A 23787-nucleotide genomic window follows, 5' to 3' on the forward strand; every position below is an offset into this window, starting at 1 on the left:
TTCAGAGATACTTCTAGGGATCTGTAAATTTTCAGTTCTTCCAGGGTGGTATGATAAGGGGCGGGGTGTTTCCTCTCCACAGTCACAACAAACTTCACCAAGCCAGTGCTCCTTCTGGCCCCAGGACTGCCCCTCAGAACTGTGACCCAGATCCAAGCACTGGTAAAGCAAGAGATTCCTGCCTCAGCACTGGCAAAGAGATCCTTGCAATCCTCCTCTGATCAGCCACTCGATTCCCCCTCAGTCTGTGGGCCAGAAGCTCAGGAAACAGCCGCTGCTCCAGAGGCCGAGCTCGGGACTTGTGGCTGAGAACTAGGTCCTTCTCTCACCGCAGTCACAGACTTTTCCCACTGACCTTCTAAGTTGTCTTTGGCATTTGTGGGTTGAGAAGCCTGGAAACCACCACAGCTGCCTGTGATTCAGTCCTCTGAGGCCTGCTGCAGGGTCGCTGCAGCCTGCGCGCCCACGCCAAATTGTGCTCCTCTCCCAGCCCGGCACGATATACCTTTCTGATCAACCATCCAGGTTGTCTTGGGCTGGAAATTTGTTTCACTCTGTCTTTTTGTGGGTTCTGCTGCTTTGGAATTTGTTTAGAGTCATTTTTTACAGGTGTTTGGTGGGGTTTGGGGGAGAGCTCAAGCAAGTCACTGCTTTCACTCCGCCATCTTGGCTCCGCCCCTGCAAGACCTTATCTTGAAAAGGCCAACTCCCCCACTGCCTCCTGGGCCATCTCCATCATCCTAATCTATATCTTGCCACTGGGCCCAGATGATTCCAAAGGAGAAAGTGAGGCTGGTGACTTTGCACAGCCCTCCCTCACTTAAATCTAATTCCCTCACATGCCATGGCATCACCTCCCTGATGTCATGATCTTCCTCTAGAATGAAGGACAAACAACAACAAAGTCTTACTTTCTGCAAGAAACTTTTCCCAATCCTCCTCAATCCCATTGCCTTCTCTCTGAGACTGCCTTCAATGTATCCTCTATATGTCTCATTTGTAAATAGCTGTTTGCATGTTGTCTACCCTCATTTCGTTTGGATGCTCCTTGAGGATAGGGACTATATTTTGCCTTTCTTTGTTTCTCCAGTGCTTAGCACAGTGCCCAGCACATAATAAGCTGGCCCCAACAACATAATGACCTCTACTTGCCATGGGAGATTTCAGACCATTTTAGAATAAAGTTAATAAATCTACTATAGTCCAAAGTATCAGTCCCCTGAGTGAAAGTGTTGGGGAGAAGTCTCAGCTACTGCCTTTCCTTTTTTACCAAAATATCTTCATTATTATTCATTATTACTATCTTCACTACTATGTCTTTTATAAAAATCTACTTTCCTTATAAGATTTTTTAAAAAATTATTTATGTATTTAAATCCTGGGAACTTTAATTTTGTGGTTGGGGATAGGGACTATAGAAGATTGAGGGGGGCCAACCTTCTATGAACACAATTAAGTAAGTAATCCAGATTCTGAAAGGAGAGTAATAGCCAATTGATAAAGTGAAATGCACTTCAATAGGTATAGAATAGAATAGATATTCAATAGGTATAGAATAATAGATCCAATAGGTATTAAAATCTCCCATGGATATAACATACCTCCCCTGAAACAACAGCAGCATAACACAGCCCATAATGCCAATACTTGTCCCTAACACCAGCATTATAAGCAAGTACTACTGTACCACATTCAAATTTGTACTTTGCCCTATTACTTTTTCTGTAGAAGTGCTTAATTTGTCTACATCACTGAAATTATATATAACTTTTCCATCTTTAAATTTAAAAAGTGCTAAAAAAAAATAACATCTTTTCTTCCCCCATTAGAATCTGGTATCTAAATGAGTTGGGGCACAATATACCCTCAATTCAAAAAACATTACCTTATGCAAAATAATGCTTTGTAGAGCAACAAAGGGCTACTTTTGATTAGCAAAGACCTTTGGTCTATAACATGCCCCACTAACCAAATAATAAAAGTGGTCTTGCCTTGCACCATCTCCTAATAGGGTGTTCCCAACAAAATAGTGTCCACACCTTATTACCTAACTCCTTCAAATATACCCAATATCTAAAGTTTATCTTCTAGTGTTTTCAGGATCATCCCTTTCTTTGTTACTTTTTATGGGTTCTTCTATCTCACCAATATCCTTTAAGGCAGAGATGTCAAAAGTGATGCCTGCTGGCCAAATCTCCCAAGTGTGCCAGAACCAGAATAAAATGTAATTGGGAAATATTTAACAAGATAAATAAAAATGCAATATATCATATATAATGCTGATATGTGGTTTTCTAAGTCAATATGTGGCCCGCAGGGATCCTTATATACTGTTTAGTTTAGTGCTTCTCCTTTGCCCCCTTTCTGTTTGAGTTTGACAATACTGTTTTAAGTAACCCATAGGTTATGGGTTATTTTTGTTTGTTTGTAGTTGGGAGCAATGTTTTTGTTTCTCTTTTTGGATTTAGATGGCTAACGTTGACTGGTTAATCTCATGAGGATTATGGCTACTTGTTTTCAGATCTTGAAACACTAGATAAAAAAAAAGAAAGAGAGAGTATTGAGCCCTTTAAGGAACTCAAAGTCTAGGGGATTAGAACAGAACTAAGGTGACCTTGTGAGAAAACTGGATTGTGCTACAGAATGTCAGCACAAATGGCCAGACGTTGCTAACGAAGGTGCCTCCTACTCCTCTCATCCATCTCTCCAAAGGCCATTCATTATGTGTTGTCCAAAGTACTACTACTAGGGACTGTCAGGGATGACACGTATTGAAGTCTGATTCTCCCAGTGTTTGAGCTATTCTCTGGAATTAAACTGAGCATTTTGGGGAATTGCATAGTCTTTCAGGATACCAGTGCCCCCTTAGGGCCACAAAGGTACCATTTACTAAATTACTGCTTTGCTGAACTCACTTACTCACAGGAAATCTTTTTAGCTCTGGGAAAATATGAGTCATCATCACTTTTGTCCTCACAACAATAGGCAGCTTAAAATCTAGCCATCCAAGCAAAAATTTCTGGAAGGGACCCCTTCTTTGTTAATTTAAAATAAACATATCTAGTTCCCTTTAATCCAAAGGCAACTGCTGAGAGTAAATTAGATTTAGGATGTCTAGAGTTATCTACCAAGTCAGAGCCTGAATTAGAAAATGAACTCAGGTTTCCTGAACCCAGCTTAATGTTCATTTAACATTGCATGCCTGACCAGTTTAGCACCTTGCATTCAATGGGCTTTTAATAAATGTTCATCAGTTATATAATATACTGTTTTTGTTGTTCTTTGATGAATACTGGGCCAAATTTCTATATCGTGTATCTATATCATTTATGACTTAATACATGAAAATGTTCAAAATAGCATACAATGTTAGCTCAATGAAAATAATTATTGTATTGGTCCTGTAGAGATAAACAGCTCAGTTCCTTTAGCCAGTCCTCATAAAGCATGATCTCAAAGCCTTCACCATCTGATTACTCTCCTCTAAATGGTTCTAGATTATTAGCATCTTTCCTAAAATGTTATGTGAAGAACCAAACACCATACTCCAGATGCAGTCCAACCAGAGCAGAGTACAGTGGAACTAATACATCCCTAGTCCTAGATATTTCATTATTCCATTCGCTTTTAAAGTTGTCATATCATATTCATATTAATGCCATATTCAGAATAATTGCTCTCTAGATGTGTCTCTCTATATGATGCTGTCACTGTAAGATTGAGGATTTTAAAAAATTAGCTCAAGTATGAGACTTTATATTTGCCCATATTAAATTTCATTTCAGTGCCTGGCATATAGCAGATGTTTAATAAGTATTGATTGATTGATTGATCTTGATAGATTAAGCCTAGTGTTCTAGGTTGTCCAGATCTATTTGGATTCTGATTCTGTTATTTAATACATTACCTATCCCTCTGTCTGCATGTCATCTGTGTATCTGACAAGCTTACCTTTATCCTCGTCATTGACTAAAATGTTAAGGAGTATTCAACTAAACACCAATCCCTAGGCTATTCAACTAAAAAATACACTTCTAATTTAATGCTGACCTCTTAGTGGATTTTTGGGTCCATTTGTTCAGTTAGTTTATAATTCACTCAACTTTATTATCATTTTTTTTTTTTTTTGGCTAGGCAGTGGGGTTAAGTGACTTGCTCAGGGTCACACAGCTGGTAAGAGTTATGTGTCTGAGGCCGGATTTGAACTCAGGTCCTCCTGAATCCAGGGCCGGTGCTCTATCCACTGCAACTTTAGCTGCCCCACACACAACTTTATTATTGGCAGACCCATCTGCCCATCTCTTCCACAAGAGCAGAATGATAGATTTGGCCAAATGCTTTGATAAAATCCAGGAAAATTCTGTATAGATTCTGTGAATTTTCTAAAATAAAAATAGATAATTATATTTTAATAGAATTTGTTTCCTTTATAATCCTGTGTGTTTGCTTTTATGCATTTAAAAACATGATTATGAGGAGTCCCTAAGCTTCGCCATAACACCAAAGGGGCCCATGGCACCAAAATGTTTACAAACCCCTGGTCTAGAGCATTTGTCTGGTGTAACAGTTAGTAACCAAGATTTTCAAAAACAAAAAAATGACATTAGTTATTATGGCCTGTTTATGAAGTCATGCTAGCTCTTTGGGGTTGTTGAGTCTTTAGATAAACTCCTAAAAAAAACCAGACCTGTAGGTTAATAGGTGGTAGAGGCCTCCTGGCAAGGTGCTTCCCATACCAATTTGTCATACTAGCATTCATAGGGCCTTGCATTATCTCACTGGATCCCCACAACGATCCTGTAAGGTAAGTGCTATTATCCTTACTTTACAGATGAGGAATAGTGGTGGAGAAAGGTTAAGTGATTTAATCTGAGTCACACAGCTAGTGTCTGAGGCAGGATTCATGCTCCTGTCTTCCTAACTCCAAGTCCAAGTCCAACTCACCCCTGGCTGCCCAATGCAAATCAGCATCTTCTTTGCAAGGTTTTGCCTGTAACACTGTGAGGCTAAGCGAGGGCCACTTCCGGGACCGTACAGATGAGCAAAGTCTTGAAGTCGCGATGGCCTGGCTTCTAAAGTGTCACCTCCCTATCCGCTGTGGCCTTTAATAAGGCACATTCTATATTTGGCCAGGAATCAAGTCAACTTCCTTGTCTATAGTTTAGCCTTCATCTCTCCCTCTTTTGAAAATCAAGACATTTCTCCTTTTCCAATCTGGTCTCTGTTCTGCACGATCATTCAGACATCACTGAAAGTTACTTAGCAGTCAAATCTACCATTTCTTTTAGGGTCTTCAGTAAAATTGGGCCTGGTAGCTTGAATTTATTGAAGACAACTTGGTGGCCTCTTGCAATCTTCCTGTTTCTCTTGGTTATCAACTCCTTTTTAATCATTTATGTTCAGAGAAACATTGTCACTAAGTGGATAGAGAATCAGACTTAGAATCATGTAGATCTAATTTCCTCTAAATCCAACATTGACCAGTTCTGAAACCCAGGCAGATCATTTATCCTCTCTTAGATTCAGTTTCTTCATCTGTAAAATGGAGATAATAAGATAATAATAGTGTCGTTATAAAGCTTGAATGAGATAATATCTTTAAAATTCTTTACCAATTTTGAATAAATGTTAGTCATCCTTGTTGTTACTCTGCCCTTGCCAATGCAAAGGTTATTCCCCATGAGAGACAAAATGAGCTTATATAGGGTATAATAGCATAGACTAAAAATTAATACCAATTATAGACCACAGTCAGGTTTTATACAAGCCTGATTTGAAGAAAAAATAAGGTCTATATTTAGAGAAGTACGATAGATATCTCCCCGTTTCTCTCTCATCAGCATCTTTGACTTTTATTTTTTACCACTTTGGTGTTTTATCGCATCCCTCTGAGCTAAACTAGATTCTCTACATAAATGGTACCTTTCAGAATAAAAACGTACTTTTGGAATAAAAGAGCCTAAGAAAACCTAACACTGAAACAGATAGCCAAGAGAAGTTTTGACCTCTTCCCAGGGAACTCTGGAAACAATGATATTGATATATATTTTCCAGGAATGGTTTGAATGAAGCCCTTGCCAGAGAAGCAGACACACAGAATGACTGTTAATAACTCAGGGAGTCTATCATTACAAGTCAGCTCTTGCTTATTCATCAGATAAAGTCATCCACATAACCTTACTCTGCATTGGATAAGGCCTTTAAGTTTACATGTTTCCTGGGCTTACATGTTATAAAACTTTATACAGAATGGAAATACTGGAGATACAGTTAGTCATCAGGTCAACTCTAAGATTGCTATCATCATAAAGATACATAACAAGCTTATACTGTCTACCAGCATATTTTTGCTTTGCTTAAAGCAATAAAAATGAGCCTCAATTTGTAATTTCATATTTCAAAGAGTATGTCTCCTACCAAGATTACACATAGTAACATCATTTTCCCTCTAAATTCTTGAGTATTGAGGGGATGTTCGGGTACCTCATCTCAGATGTGACAATACAATCTTGCCCAAGTCTGATAGCATTGGTGTATATTTATCCTTTATCCAAAATTTATTCCTTAAGAATTGGAAAGGGCATGGACTAGGCGACTCCAGGATTCACGCGTCTAGCCTCAGCCTTGTACCTGATGCTTGGATACTGTACATTATCCGTTGGTGTTTGAGATTTCTGGGGGAAGAGCATGGGGTTAAAAGTTTGAGGGACAGACATGTGATTATAAATGACTGGTAGTTAGGTAGTACATATACTACCACTTTGATTGATATTAGTTTTGTTTCTGCATTACAGAAATATAACAATGATTGGTGGATAGGACGGCTGGTTAAAGAGGGCTGTGAAATTGGCTTCATTCCAAGTCCACTTAGACTGGAGAATATCCGAATCCAGCAGGAGCAGAAAAGAGGACGCTTTCATGGAGGGTAAGATTCCCTCTCTCCCTTATTCAAACTCTCTTACATCAAAGGAAAATCAGGTTATATTTTTGGATTCAAGGATCAATTTTAAAATGCATAGTGTTTTTTAAACAAAAACTCACCTGATATACAAGACTTACTTTGTGAAACCTTATCTTAAAGGGATCCAAACACCTCAACATCCTTAGCACTCTTCCCAAGTATGTGCTAATTATAGTCTGATAACTCCACTGGGGACATTTGAAATTTTGTGACTATGTCTATAGCTACATGATCACAAAAAATCATATATGGTATGAAAAGCTTTATCAGATTACTTTGTTAAGTGATGAAGCCCTACTCGCCTATTCTACCATTTAAATGAGCCATGGCAAACCACACTGACCAAATGTTATAGTTTTTTTCCAGTCACCTTTAGATAGTTGGAGAAACAGGCAGGACACAGAAAGTAATGGATGGTCAAATAATCTGAGGACACTCTTTGTCCACTCAAAGCTTTTCAGGGGCATCTGAAATGTCTAGCTAAGGAAATGAAGAATTTAGTTAACCTGATGGGAGCCACTCTTTAAAAAAAGTACTGGAGGACAAATAGGAATCCTACTTGTAGGACAAATATTTAAAAGTCTCACAGGAAAGCAAGCAGGTATTAAGAAGCCCACGTATGTTAAGTTCCTACTCTCACTGAAGCATTGATTGCATGTGTCACTATTTTTGAATACCTTAAAATAGAATCAATTATCACTCCCTTCTCCACCTATTTCTTCCTTCTCCTTCCTCTGTTGGGGCCACCTTTGCCTGTTTCAGAAATGTTTCAGTGTTTGTTTGGGATCCCACGTTATTGTTTTAACAGTAACTTGATTAGCAAGAAGAAAAATAGAAAAGTCTGAATGAGAAATCATCTGCTTTCTTCCATTGCTACTTTGCTTATTCTTTCTGTTGTGCACCATGATTGTCTCTTAGGTGATATCATCTAATTCTATCTTAGGGTGAGGGAGAGGAAGCAGGGAATTTTATTTTCTGGGATTGGTCAAAATAATGTCTTATTGTGTACACATGGAAGCACTCTTAGAAATTCATTTTAGTTCAACAAATTCTTAAGTGCTTACTATATTGCATACCTGACACTAGACACTGGGGTCACATTGAAAGGTATGGCTCCTGTAGTTTTCATTGAGAGATTAAGACATTTTTATTTTACCTATGTTTTGGCACACTTAGTGGAAATGCTAAACTTTAATTAAACAAAGCATACTCACACTTGTGTACTTATGAGATGGTTGTATTAATCCTAATCACTCTCACAAAAAAAAAACAACAAAATGAAATGAGGGGAAATTGAATGATAGATTACATGTTTCTGTAACTTCAAAACTGTCTGAGAGCAGAAACCATGCCCTACATACCCTGTATTCCACCATCACCTAGTGTAGCACTTTGCACATAGGTAATAGGAGTTTCATAATAGCAATTAAATGATAATATCACTATATTAAAAAAAAGTTCTTTTCAAAGGTTAGCTAATGGTCTACTCATTTCAAACAACATTCCTTGCACCAGAATTCTATTACCCTAATAAAAAATCAATTTGGAGACATAATTGAGGTTTGATTGCACAGGATTTGATTTGTTGAATTCATTAGAGTTTTAGTCAAATAAAGCATGTCATGTTCTGGCTCTGTCATTAGACAATCTTTGAGGTTTGTGTTACATATATTTTTTGGTTTTATCCTAGGAAATCAGGTGGAAATTCTTCTTCAAGTCTTGGAGAAATGGTGTCAGGAACATTTAGAGCAACACCCACATCAACTGGTAGGGGTGTTATTTGAACACTTATTAGAAATTATTCCTTTCCCGAGATTTCAAAATAAATGAAAGTCCTTTTACTAATACAGAAAAGTTTTAGAAGGCCTGATTTTTTTCTGATGTTTTCTTTTTATTATGTAATTACAGTACTCTTTTTCTTTTTTAACCTAACTTGGCACTAATACCACTAAAAAAGAACAGAACACCACAACTGTAAAATAATTATGAATATCTTATTGATAACCCAGAGGCAGGACCTCTGTTACCTAAGATTGTCTGAAGTAAATCCTTCACCTGACTCCAAGCTCAAAAGACTAGGAGCTTTTTAAGACCAATAGAAGAAAAAAATGGAAAGTTGTGCTTTTTTTTTTTTAAAGAGGAAATACTCTCTCTTACCAGGTCCCCAAGTGAAAACTTGGAAATGGTCATCATAGCCTAGGGTACCAAGCAGGAGTGGATAAATAGTGAAGAGAGGGGCCATCTATTTTCAGGAACCAAACTGATTTCTGGTTTTGAAGGGGACAGGATGAGAGGTGGCATGTTGGCACTATATTCATATATTGGGGGTAATCAAAGTAGATACACAGCAGTTTTTCTCCTACCCCATGCTCCTTCTTCTTCCTATCTGCTGATTCTAGGGGAAGGAGCAGGGAGGAGAAAGAAGTACTTCAGATTCAGACCCATTAGCTCAAAGGGTCCAATTTGGCCTGTAGAAACCTCCGCTGATCTCTCTGAAGGACTTCAGGGAGATATAATAGTAGCTACAATGCCTTTGGTTCTTTTCTCAAGTAAACCCAGACAGACCCCAGGGATCCTGAACCAAAATTGACCCCCATTTCTGAAAGCCAATTTGAATACCTGGCTTTGCCAGAAAACTGCAGAATTTCTGGAAGTCTTTCAGCTTATGCATTATCAGGGCTGTCCCTGAACTCTCATACACATTATGAATCAGCAGCCCATTTGCCTTCTTGTATGAACAGGACAGGATGTAAGGTAGCATACTATTTATATGTTCTGTTTTCCTTTACATTTCATGAAATGGAGAGGATCAGTATAGAAATTGATCACTTTTTCCATGTGGCTCTCATCACAGATTAGTAGACCAAAAGAATTGTGAGAGAGAAATTAGTACATTTTCCATCATTTAATATCATCTTCTACCATTTAAAGACAGTATATATTTTGATATAGTTCTCATTGTTGTCTTTTAGCAAAACAGAAGCAAAAAGTGGTAAGTTGTGTTTCTTTTTTTATTAAATTTGTTGTTAAGGTCTGCTTGCCTACTGTGTCCAATTTTATTGATCTGATCAGTTGTTAAATGAGGGATGTTTCCCTCCTCGACAGGAAGCTGTGATGATAATTTAGTGTTGGAACTGGAAAGTGGAAACTTGTGCTACAGTTGAAAAGTTGTTAGTCATTTATTTGTCTGGTCACTGATTAAAAAATCATCTCTTTTCAGACAGAGCATATCCCTCCTTATGATGTGGTGCCATCCATGAGGCCAGTTGTATTAGTGGGGCCGTCACTGAAAGGTTATGAGGTATAAGTGCCAGTCTTTTTTACCATTCTTCTTCTAGAACACAGAGCACAATCATTTGGGTCTAGGACTTCTGGATACTCGATCCTGTCATCAAACTTTCATTGATTACCATTGACACACCGTTATGTGAGGGCAAGTGATCAAATTTGTGTTTTTTTCAGGTCCTTCCGCTTCTCTTTCCTGTCTTGCTTGTTTCTTCATTTAACCCTTCAGAAAGACCTCCCAGGGAAAATGAAAGGAGATATACTTGAAGGAAGCTGTTTTGCTAGTCTTTTTGATGGCTGCGGTAAAAGATTAAATTGAGGGTGGAAAGGATACATTAATTTACTATTGATGTCATTTACCTGTAGGCACTTCCTCTCCTGTCACCATAAGGAACTGAAAATCAATGCATAAGGGAATCTATCAACAATCAGCCAGCAGCCCTAAATCATCCTGTAGGAGATACCACCAAAGCACCTCTTGTTAGGTCTTTTGGAAGCAGTATTTAGATAATACCTGGGATTATATTTCTTTATTCAAAATAAGAATATTATACAAATACTAGCATAATTTTAAAACAGATTGATCAAATATCACTAGGTAATAAGAGATAAATAAGGACTTTTACTTCATCAAATTTTAGAAAATTGAGTAATTTTGGTTCCTCCATTTAGGGACGGAGATTGCTTGGGAAATAGCACTCCAAAATGGAAATCTCAAAGTGTATAACCCTGAGCACACCGTGCTTACTGGCTTTTTGGAGACAGAAATTAACATCACCATTCTCTTCTCCTATTGCTAGTGGGACGGCTGGGGATTGCTGATGGGATAGTGCACTGTGACCTTATGGCTGCCAATATTTGAATGAATGTACACCACCTTGAAAAACTCCTGAACTCTTTGTAGGTTTTGAATTTCCCCTAACTATACCCTGCCAAAGAGAAGAATGGCTAGGGTGTTTTGGGCCAGGGCCAGTACCTGTATATAAAAGACACTTCTATGGCTTATCCAATGGCTATGCTCTGGTCCCTGGCAAGCAGTTCTCTTGCAGGTGGCTGCCTCGAGGGGCAGGGACTCTGGAATGATTCGTGACTTCATCTAGATGAGAACCTAGACAAAGGAGAGGATCTAGGAAAAGAATAAGGGGAGAATTTTCTTTTCTCTAAGCTCGGTAAACATTGCTAGTTTATTCCTATGTGCATGGAAAGAGCCAAGTGGGGAAAAAGGAATAAATGAATGTAGTTATACATAAAGTGGCTTTTGCAGGAGCTTAGCTCTAATTGATTACTGGCTGTGAAAGAGTCTTGGGTTACTGGTAGTGAGTGTCTTTACCTTCTTCTGCCTTTTCTCTCACTTTTGCCTTCTTTCTCTCCCTCTCTCTGTCAATACTTGCTCCATCTTTCTCACCTCCACAAAGGTGACAGACATGATGCAGAAAGCCCTCTTTGACTTCTTGAAGCACAGGTTTGATGGGAGGTGAGACATAAAGATTTTTTTCTTTTCATTGACTGTGTGTGACAGAATGGTTTCTGTTCCTATATAGTTTCCTTCTAGTACAGAAATGTTATTGTGGTAAGTTCATTTGGTTATCAGAAATGAATAAAAAAAAGTAGTTCTGAAGAGTCTGAAACAAGCTTTTCACAGCCAAGCATAAAACAATCCTATGGATATACGTGGATATAATTACTTTTAAAAAATGTTTGAATGTTACCTTTTAAAAATTTTGAATTTTTTCTCTTCCTGCCTGTGATATCCTATACATAGGAAGCATATATATATATATATATATACATACATGTGTATGTACATGCACATATATACATACATATCCAAATGAGTCTTGTCACCTGCAAAACAGTCACCTTGGTAAACTATACACTTATTCTAATCATGCTACTATAGCTCAAAAATTTTTTTTAACTTTAAAATTGCTTGACAGCACACAATTCTTTTGAATGTCATGGGTAACAAAATACTTTTGGCAAATTTGGCTTTCTAAAATAGGTCAAATAATTTGCAGCCCAATCTGATGAATATAATAGGTGATCAGGCCAGACAGTAATATCATTTTTTAAACCCCAATCATGGTATGACTATAAAGTAAAGAGTAGTTTTCTTCTATGGCTCATAAACTGGTTGGTGGAAGGTAATTCCCAAAGAGAAGTTCCAGAAAAGTTGTGAACAATGGCAGCATTGTTCAAATAAGTACATAACTTCCCAAGGTGACTACCTTTAAGAGGACCATACTCATTTGAGTGTTTAAATTCTGGTGTATTTTATTTGTTCAGTTTAACCCTGTATGCATTCTCCATGGCATCTTTAGCAATGCCAGTGAATTTTGAGCTCAAAAATATTTGGTTACTTACTAACATGAGAAACAAAAAAATCGACTGTGATAAGGAGAAGAAGTAGCAGAGAATGCTTCATTTTAGAAGGAAGTGACAAATTAGTTCATTTTCAATTGATTCAAAATACAAAGCTTTTCTTACACAATGGGATGCACTTCAAGTACAAAGAATCACACAACATTTGGAGAGTTATCAAGAATGGAAATAAATTTAAATGACAAATACAGAGAAGCCTGTGTGGACACTTATAAGTTGTTAAATGGATTAAATGTATTTTAAAAAATAAATCAAAATAAATATTGGCAAAGATGATACTTAAAGGAAATCACTATACAGGACATGATAACTCTTTGCTTAGTATGTAAGTATTTATAAGGACAAAAACATTCTGATTGTACTTAGCACAGTGCCTGGCATGTAGTAGGTGTTTTTGTTTTTTGTTTTTTTTTTTGATCATGGCTTTCAGGTACACCAATAATTCTTCAATTACCTCTCCTGGATCTATTTTCCAGTCATTTGTTTATCCAATGAAATATTTTACATTTTCTTCTATTTTTTCATTCTTTTGATTGTGTTTGAGTGATTCTTGCTGTCTCATAGAGTCATTAGCTTCCACTTGGCCAATTCTAATTTTTAACAAATTGTTTTCTTCGTTTAGCTTTTGTACCTCCTTTTCCATTTTTGCCAATTCTGCTTTTAAGGAGTTGTTTTCTTCAGTGTTCTTTTTTTCCCATATTATCTATTGTATTTTTAAAGAAATTGTTTAATTTTTCTTCTACCTCTCTTATTTGACTTTTAAAATCCTTCTTGAGCTGCCCAAGAAGGGCTTGAGACCAATTCATATTTCCATTTGAGGTTTTGGATGTGTGTATATTGGCAATACTGTCCTCTTCTGAATTTGTGTTTTGATCTTCCCTGTCCCCATGATAAGAATCTATGGTCTTTGTTTTTCTTTGTTGCTTTTTGCTCATGGTGTTTGCCTTTTTCCAGACTTTTAAAGGTCATTTCTGCTTCTGGGGCACAGGTGGCACTGTCCCATGCTTTTTGTGCTGGGTACTAGGGATCTAGTTATTGACTTTGTCTGCTGGAGCCTCAGGTGCTGGCAGCTGGAGGCTGTAGGGGGTCCGGTAGTTTACCAGGTGCTGAGCCTGGAGCTGGTAGTGGTGGCGACTAGTGTGTGTTGAGGCCAGGTGGGGTTTTTTTGTATTTCCTCGGGGTTATACTGAAGCTTGCTAGGTGGGGTGGGGATGGGGGTGATCTAGCCGATGGAGGTTGCCTCCTGTTCTGTGGCTGTGCTAGAGCATGGGTAGGTTCAGTGCACGTGGTGGTTCTCCACGCTGGCATCTGCCAGTTCCCCTGGCTGTGCAAAGGCCGGGGCAGGAGGAGTGTCCTGGTGTTGGCGCTTGCCTGCTCCACCACCCTAGGGCTCGGGATCTTTCACTGGTTTACTGAGGTGGGGCTTGCCACTGGCTTACTGGGATGCTTCCTGTTCTGTACTGGTCCCCTTCAGCCATTGCAAGAGGGACCTTTCCTGTCAATCCCCCTAGTCTCATGAGCTAAAAGGCTGCTGCACCCCATCTTTCTGCTGGCTCCACTGTTCCATGATTTTTCCTAGGGCAGTATTTTCCAAGTTTTTCAAGGTCATTAAGAGAGGGTGAGAGCAACTTACTGATTAGTCCACCATCTTGGCTCCTGGAAGTATAGTAGGTGCTTAATAAGTGTTTATTGAATGAATAGATGATTTAAACATCCCACAAGTTTTGAGGACTACGTGGAGGACTACTGATTCTGGACAGCAGAATAAAAAAGATCTGCCTCAAATGAAGCAAGATTAAAAAAAATATTTTTAGTTTGACAAATTAGAACTTTTTAATACTAATACTGGAAATTATACCCCATTGGGTACCAACACATTAACATGAAGACAATGCCATATATGGCACTCTTTTATTGGTTTCTCATACTTTTCATGACTATCTAAGGTGGGCATTTCCCCAAGGTTCTCTCTTTGGTTCATTATTCTTTCTGCTCCCGCTTGGCTTCCTGTCTTTCTTGGCAAGCTCATTCATCTCCTTGGTTTTAGCTATGCATATGATTCCTGGTTAAATTTGTATTTCCAGGTGTATCTCTAACTGTATCTCAGCTAGGTGGTACAGTAAATAGAACACTGGGCCTGGAGCCAGGAAGCTCTGGGTTCAAGTTTAGCCTCAGATACTTATTAGCTATGTGACCCTGAGCAAATCACTTAATCTCTGATTGCCTCAGTCTCCTCATCTGTAAAATGGGGATAATAATTGTACCTACTTCGCAGGGTTGTTGTTAGGATCAAATGTGATATTTTATGTAAAGTGCTTGGGATGCTATATAAATATTAGCTATATATTATTATTATTATTCCTGACTTCTCCTTAATGTTAGAACTACATTTCTAAGTGCCTACAGAACATAAAGTATTTTGCCAGCATATCAAAATGTTAAAAACCAGGCTCATTATTATTTTCCCTAAATTTACCCTTCCTTCTGACTTTTCTTTACTATTTCTAATGTGGCAAAACCATTCACACAGATGCCCCCAATTGAAATCTTGGTGTAATCTTTGAATTCTGGCTTCTTCACTTCTCACATTGACATTACCAAGTCTTCTCAATTCTTTGTCCACAATACCTTTCACATCTGTCCCTCTCTATTCTCATTGTCATAATACTAGTACAGACCCTCAATACTGCCCTGCTGAACTATTGTAATAGTCTTCTAATAAGTCTTCCACCTCCATTTTCTACTCCTAATTCATCCTTAGTACTCTTTTCTAGGTCACAGAACTCCTCTGCTCAAAAATTTTCAGTGATTCCCCAATGCCCACAATGTTACATTTGAACTCTTTTTGGCATTGAATTAGTATCAAAGGCCATAACCTGGAGCCATCCTTCCTTTACTGCTTTTCTCACATGATTCTGTTGCATATTCTCTACCCTGGCCTCTTTAGTCATTATCCCTCACAGGTCTTCTCCCTTCCTGTTAAAAATTTTTTAATGGTATCAAATGGTTGGAAACTAGAATCTATGAGAAAAGACTAAAAGAGTTGGAATTCTGTAGCCAGGAGAAGTTAACCGGCTATTTTCCATCAGCTATGAAGATATATGAAAAAGGAAAGATTGCTTATTTTAGGAGATCCATTACTAATCAGGAAAAATGTTTTGATAGAATCCTTAAACATTAAAATGGTCTATTAAATGAGACTATAAAAGAAAGGAGAATTGAAATTTATTGTTGGTGTATCAGAGAGGCTGATGACAGGCCAGCATATATAGTGAAGTGAGAGATGAAGTTAGAAAACATCAGAAAATATAGTAATCATAGAATGTGAAATTAATCATGAAAAATCCTTTGAGGGAAACTCTGAGCATAGACTGTGGATGGCAGAGATGGCTAACAGAGGAGACCAGAGAGAGGACTCACTTTAAAAATATTTTTGACTTGTAAGACTCATGCAAGCATGCAATCTTAATAATCACTTCATTAGTAGAGAATGTGTGAAGGCCTTGATGAGGAAGAGTTGGTTTTTGGTTATGGCTTTCATTCCTCTTCACCATTTTATACTCCATTGGGTGTATCATTTTATATTGGGCTAAGACAGCCTGCTGAGTTATATGTTACCCAGTTAATAAAAAGAGAGAAAACAGACACACTTTAATAAGGATTACACAAAAGGACAATGTTGCTGAAGGTTTTAATACTATGATATAGCAAAAAAAAATGTGTTGCTGAAGAAAGACTAAATGATTCATTGACTAGAAATGTAGCTAGTCTGAACAAAGTAATGATGAAAAAGTTCTATCATTCATTCCTTCTCCAAGATCAAAGAAGCAACTGGTCACCAAGAGATTCTCTTACTTAGTATGACTGCTTCATATCTTTGTTAGAAAATAACTGAACAAATCTGTTTGAAGTAGGAGGACTTTGGACTATCCCTAAATCATAAACTTGTCTTTTGTTGATGCCTTAGAAATGTTCAGAGTAAATTAGTACATAAAGGTTGTACATAGTGCTGTTGCTGTAGCTGTTGGTAGAGTGATACTATCTAAAATTTTGAGGGAATGTCACAGAATACTTTTAGGAAAAAAAGAAAGTGTTACTAAAGAGGAAGAGTGGAGGAAAGGATAGAATTTGGTCTTGGAGTCAGGAAGTCTCATACTTACTAGCTATGTGAACCTGGATAAAGTGTTTAAAGTTGTGTGCCCCAAATCATGGAAGAGTTGTGATCTGCTTGGTGGAGGGAGTTTCCACACTGGGCAGATAGGATTATATAAGATAGACAATGATGGAGAGCTGTATTTTTACTTTAGTACACATCTTTGTTATTCAATTAAAGGGTCCCCTCCATTCTGTCCTGCTTTCTTTTTTTAACTAAAGTCCAGGACCTATTAAATAAAACTTTTCTGTCTGGTGTTTACTATACTGTGCCTGGGCTCTATATATAGTGTTGTCGAGTGCTTGCTGAGTATTGTGGTTGTAAATCACTTACAACCTAGCTGACTTCTGACTCAGTTATTCTGTTCTATGTTCCTGTTAATAGGATATCCATAACGAGAGTGACAGCTGACATTTCTCTTGCTAAGAGGTCTGTCCTAAATAATCCCAGCAAGAGGGCAATAATCGAGCGGTCAAACACACGATCCAGCTTAGGTAAGATGTTCAAATGTTCTGTATTTCCCCAAGCTGAGTTTTTCGATCAGAATAGCACATGCTGCTTTTATGAATGTCTTTCCCGACTCACCTGCTATTCTAATCATTGAACTATACATAATGCCAGCACCTGAAAGGAAAGAAACACCTGCAGGATATAGAGCCAGTCAATTAGTTAATTAGTAGTCTAGTGGGAAGGGCCCTTGAGTGAGTTCAAATCTTAGAATAGTCTAAGAGGAACCACAGGAAGTCTCTCATCTCTTAGCCTTGCTGTGTCCCATTTCCCCCAACCTTTCAATGAAACTAATGATACCTATTCAATACCTAACTTACAGAGCAGATGGGAAATAAAATGAAGTGTGAAGCTCTGTTAAATCCTTAGAAAAAAGAACAAATCATAAAGTATTCTTGATATCACTACTACTACCAAATATGTATGTGTGTTTTGGTTCAAACCTGTCTTTTGTTCAAAGTGGAAACCCCCTCCATTGATACAGATTATCAGCTGATTAGTCATTTATAGTCTTAGACAGTCATTTGAGGCACAGAGAGCTTAAGTGATTTGCTCAGGGTCACAAAACTATCATTTAAAAAAGCTTGGTATAGTGGATAAAGGGCTGGCCTTGGAGTCCTACAAAATGGGTTCAAAGCCTACCCTTGATGCTTTCAACCTATGTGACCTTGGACAAGTGATTTAATTTTCTTGGGCCTCAATTTCTTCATTTGAAAAATGAAGGAGCTCAACTGGACATCCTCTGAGGTCCCTTCCAGCTTTTTATTTATGACCATATAACTCCAAGCACAGCCATCCAACACTTACACCATGATGCCTCTCTATCAGTTGTATGAGAACACTGAATGTTAATAAGAAAAAGTTATTACTACTGTGCAAGGAATTTAAACACGTTTCCACATGTCATCAGTGTGATGATATCTTGGAAATCCGTTTTTTTAATATAAGGTTTTAGTGATTAGGATCTTCATCCAATATAACTGGTGTTGCCAAAGTCTGTGCCCTACCGTTCCTTCCTCTGATGAACAAGGTGAAACCCAGACCATGAACCAGTCCTGAGGGAAGAAGAACATACCCTACTCCTTCAGCCATGGGAAGCAGCAAAGGCACATGTGACGACTCCCTGAAATCATGTGGTCTTCTCTGGCTCCAGCGTTGAAGAAGCAAGGGGGAATCAATCTCAATTCTACAGACCATTCTCGGGAACTAAATGGAGTTTTAATCTTTATTGGTTTTGAGAGTTATAGTCTTACAACCATCTGAACACTTCAGCTAGTTGTCAGCATAGAAATATTTGAGATCTTGTTAGTACATATGAAAATGATAGTATGTTATGATATCACTTTCATTTTTGAAGTGAGACTTAACAGACAAATACATATCCTTATCTGGGACCATAACTGGTCTGTGTATCTAGTCACTTCGACTGAAAGGTGATGCTATAATTAAACTTTCCTTAGGACCTCTCAGCAGCTCTTATAACCAGGAGGCCCGGGAAATGACTTTGATACTTTTATTTTAAGAATTTTGAAATTTAATTATGTTTCTATTATACTTATCATAAATATAATTTAATATTATACTTATATATTATATTTATAATATTTATATTATATAATACTGTTATAATTTATATATTATAAATATATTTATAACTATAAATTATATTTAATTAAGAATAATTAATTAGAAATTTAATTTAGAAATTAATTATACAGAAATCTGTATAATTCTCCTTTATACCTATAACATGTAGATTTCTAAATGTGATTCTTGACTGGAACTACTTCCTCCTCCTCTCCCCCAGCCTCTACCCTTACCATATTCTCAACCTATCTATGCTGGTGTCATAATGAAACATTGACTAACTTAATTATACATGGCCTTAAGAGGTATTTACCTCTTCTCATTGTCAACTAAGATGTAATGTTAGATAGACAGTCTGTGGATATTGAAATGGATAAGTAACAGAATATACCTACACCACAACATTAATCCCTAAATGCTAATAGCTGAGAGCAGGTAGGTGGCACAGTGGTTGGTGCTGATTTTTGAGTCAAGAAGTTTTTGTTGTTCAGTTGCATCTGACTCTTTATGACCCCAGTTGGGATTTTCTTGGCAGAGATACTGGAGTGATTTGCCATTTCCTTCTCTAGCTCATTTTACAGATGAGGAAACCGAGGCAAACCAGGTTAAGTGACTTGCCCAGGGTCACACAGCTAGTTAGTGTCTGAAGTCAGATTCGAACTCTGATCTTCCTAATTCCAGACCTGGTGCTCTATCTGCTGTGCTACCTAACTGTCTTGTAATCAGGAAGACATGAGTTAAAATTTGCTTCAGATGCTTGCAAGCTATGTGACCCTGGGTAAGGCACTTAACCTCTCTCAGATTCAACTTCCTCATTTGTAAATTGGGGATAATAATATCACCTACCTCATGGGGTTGTTTTGAGGATCAAATGAGGTAATATATGTAAAGTGCTTTGCAAACCTTAGAGTGCTATATAAAGGCTAGCTATTATTCCTTTCATGCATTGAGTAAATAAGGTTCCTACATCACTGGATGATTTACACAGGAGTGCATCTGTGGAAGCCACTCCACTTAACAAATGTCCAGTCTGTGGCAACAGATTCAGCTTATGGTACTGCCTTTTGGTTGCTTCACATAAAGCTGTATCAGGATTTACACCTCAAAATAAATACAATTTGCAGAAAATCAGAATTATTCTAACATAGTCCTAACCACATGTCATACCTGCATAAGCCAGTGGAAGTATCGTGCAAACAGAAAGTAGGAGACAAGGCCACGTGCCTGGAAGCTAACATGTATAACAAAGAATAGTTTTATTTCCTAATTTATCTTTTTTAGGAGTGATCTCTTACTCTGTGGCATATCCATGACTACTTATGAGAGCTCACATTTAAAATATGATAAAGAGACTAATATCAGATTTTTCTTTCCAGAGATGACCTAAGCTTATTTATTTTAAAAAAGCAATTTAAAAAAATTTAGATCTAAACCCCATTTAAGGGAAGTATTGTGAAAGACTTTGTGGTATAGTGGTGAAAATGCTGGACTCAGAGTCAGAAAGGTGTGGGTGACAGTTCCGCTTCACGCACTTACTAGCTGTGTGACCCAGGGATCAATCATTTCATCTCTCTGAGCCCTATCTGTAAAATGAGGGCAATCAGACTCATCACCTCCTAAGGTCTAAATCTAGGACCCCATTCATATCAATATCACCTTTTTTCCCTCATAAGAACTTAAAATTGATATTGAATATGCATATGCATTACATAAGCAGATCTGGTTCCAGATTTTCCAGATAATATTTCACCTCTGAAATAATATTGTCAGCTGAGCATGTCTGTACTTTGTACTGCTAGGGAGACTGAGGCTAGTGATCTCTTGAGCTCTAGAGTTCTGAGCTAAAGTGGGTTGAAACTGATTGGGTGTCTACACTGAGTTCAGCACCAATATGGTGAGCTCCCAGGAGCATGGGGCCATCAGGCTACTCAAGGAGCAGGAGCCACCAAGGCTGCCACAAAGCTCTCTGGCTGATCACTAGTGGGATAGAGTCTTGGTGTGACAACTGCACTTCCAGGCTGGGCATGATGAGGAAGGAGGGGAGCAAAAATATTTTGGTTTCAGTTCAACTTATTCATGTATGCTAGATATTTTGTACAAAGACACTATCAGCTTAGTACTTCTATTTGGGAAGGGGTGAGGAGCAGAGCTATTAGGTCACACTTAGAGCTAAACATTCTGAAATTTTAATATCTAGTTATCTATAGTATAGACATGGTCCATTCATTTATTTATTCATTTAATGCTTTTGAAGTGTAACACATTGTCATAGGTACTACGGGAAATGAAAAGATCATAATAATAATAGCTAGCATTCATGTAGCACTTTAAGTTTTACAAAACTGCTTTACAAATATCACCTCTTTTGATCCTTGCAACAACTCTGAGGTAGGTGTTATTATTATCCTCATTTTACAGATGATGCAACTAAGGCCAATAGAGGCTATGTGACTTGCCCAGGGTCACACAGCTACTCTGAAGCAGGATTAAGGGTCTGACTTCTCAAAGAACTTATTCCTTAGAAAGGGCAATATGACATGTACACAGATACAAAGTAGAAAGGGGTAAGTGCACAATGGAAATAGAAAATGCTCTGCCAAATTTGTATATTTCACATAAAGTCATTTTGTTCATTTATAAACAACGTTTTTGAGAAATATCAATCAATCAATTGAACATTTATTAAGCACCTACTATGTACTAGGCACTGTGCTAAGTGCTAAGGAGACAAAAAGGAGCAAAAGATGGTCCCTGCCCTCAAGGAGTTTACAATCTAAACATCTGGATTGTTTAGCAATTCCCATATTATAGATCTGGTTAATTTGAAAAATAACCAGGTTTTTCACTTGACTAGATTTTAAATCATAGATTTAGAGCTAGAAGTGACCTTAGAGACCATTTAGTCCAATGCCCTCATTTTACAAATTTAAGAAATTGAGGTTTATTCCTCAATTGATACATGGTCAAAGGATATGAACAGGCAGTTTTCAAATGAAGAAATCAAAGCTATCTATAGGCATATGAAGAAGTGCTCTAAATCACTTTTGATTAGAGGAATCCAAATTAAAACAACTCTGAGATGCCACCTCACACCTATCAGATTAGCTAATATGATGAAAAAGGAAAATAATAAATGTTGGAAAGGATGTGGGTAAATTGGAACACTGATGCACTGTTGGTGGAGTTGTGAACTGATCCAGCCATTGTGGAGAGCAATTTGGAACTATGCCCAAAGGGCAACCAAATTGTGTATAACCTTTGATCCAGTTATACTACTACTAGGTTTGTACCCAAAGAGATCATAAAAAAGGAAAAAGACCTATATGTGCAAATATACATACATACACACACACACACACACACACACACACACACATATATATCAGCCCTTCTCATGGTGGCACAATATTAGAAATTGAGAGGATGCCTATCAATTGGGGAATGACTGAACAAGCGGTAGTATGTGAATGTAAGGGAATACTATTGTGCAATAAGAAATTATGAACAGGCAGATTTCAGAAACTGATATTGAACTTATACAAAGTGAAATGGGTAGAACCAGGAAAACACGGTACGTAGTATCAGCAACATCGTATGATGATCAACATTGATGACTCAACTCTTCTCAGCAACACAGTGATCTAAGACAAGTATAAAGGACTCATGAAGGAAAATGCTATCTGTATCTAGATAAAGAACTGGTGGACTCTGATGCAGATTGAAACATATTTTTTTCACTTACCTTATTCTCTTGCATTTTTTTTTAAATTTTGACCTGTTTCTTCTTTCACAACTGTGACTAATAAGGAATATTTTTTACATAATAGCACATGTATAAACTATATCAAACTACCTACCATTTTCAGAAGAGGGGAGGGGTGGAAGGGACAAAAATCTGGAACTCAAAATCTTGTAGAAATGAATGATAAAAATTTTCTTGACATGTAACTGGGGGAAAAATAAAATACTATTAAACTTAAAAAAAAAGAAACTGAGGCTTGAGGAAGTGTGAAGATTTGAACCCTGATCTCTGACTTCCAATCCAGTATTCCTTCTGCTATACCATTTTACCTCCATTTACATACTGTTTCCTCTCATGTGGTAATAGGCCTGTCGAATGAGTTATAAAAATAATAGACAGAGAGGAAAAGTGTAAAATGTCCTAGTATATATGGTTGCCTAATTGGCTAGTTGAGAATGCTTCTTCTGAAAATAAGAACAAATAAATGGGAATGGCTTTAACCTGTTGTTTGTTTCTCTTCTTAGCTGAAGTACAAAGTGAGATTGAAAGAATCTTTGAGTTGGCAAGATCCTTGCAACTGGTTGTCCTTGATGCAGATACTATCAACCACCCAGCACAACTTATAAAGACTTCCTTAGCACCAATTATTGTCCATGTTAAAGTTTCATCTCCAAAGGTAATTAGGTAATTTCTTTATCTAGCACAAAGCCTGGAGTCTGTAAACATATTTTTAAAATATTTTAATAACTGTATTTCAATATAATTGGTTTCCTTTGCAATCTAATGAATGTTATTTTATGCATTTAAAAACATTATTCTGAAAAGAGGTCTGTAGGTTTCACCAGACTGTTGGAGGAGAGAGAGTGATACACAAAAGTTTAAAAACTACTGATCTAGGAGAAAAGGAATTTTCTTTAGCAATAACCTCTTCCCAGAATTTCTTATGGGCAAAGATCTATTATTTCCCAAGATATAGTTAGTGATTATATATTGAAAACCCAAAATGTGTAAGTTTTAGGTACTTCGGGATATCAGTAAAACAATGATATCTATCTTAGATAAATAATCTATACCAAAATGTGGTAAGTGGATGAATAGATAGATGACAGATAGATAGATGGGTAGATAGATGGATGATGGATAAATAAATAAAATGTGTAGATCAAGATA

General features: G+C 37.4%; 1 protein-coding gene across 1 annotated transcript in view; it reads left to right on the plus strand.

Annotated features, from left to right (window-relative positions):
- CACNB4 (calcium voltage-gated channel auxiliary subunit beta 4) overlaps nt 1-23787 on the plus strand; it is a 152617-nt gene that overhangs the window by 94372 nt on the left and 34458 nt on the right. The window contains exons 5-11 of the mRNA XM_027835137.1: nt 6795-6925; nt 8652-8728; nt 9934-9953; nt 10182-10262; nt 11662-11720; nt 17166-17275; nt 23142-23293. Of these exons, the coding sequence (XP_027690938.1) occupies nt 6795-6925; nt 8652-8728; nt 9934-9953; nt 10182-10262; nt 11662-11720; nt 17166-17275; nt 23142-23293 (630 nt within the window). The remainder of the gene's footprint in view (nt 1-6794; nt 6926-8651; nt 8729-9933; nt 9954-10181; nt 10263-11661; nt 11721-17165; nt 17276-23141; nt 23294-23787) is intronic.

Source organism: Vombatus ursinus, unplaced genomic scaffold (genome assembly GCF_900497805.2).
Source record: "Vombatus ursinus unplaced genomic scaffold, bare-nosed wombat genome assembly UNPS02014813.1, whole genome shotgun sequence".
In the NCBI taxonomy this organism is placed as follows: domain Eukaryota; kingdom Metazoa; phylum Chordata; class Mammalia; order Diprotodontia; family Vombatidae; genus Vombatus; species Vombatus ursinus.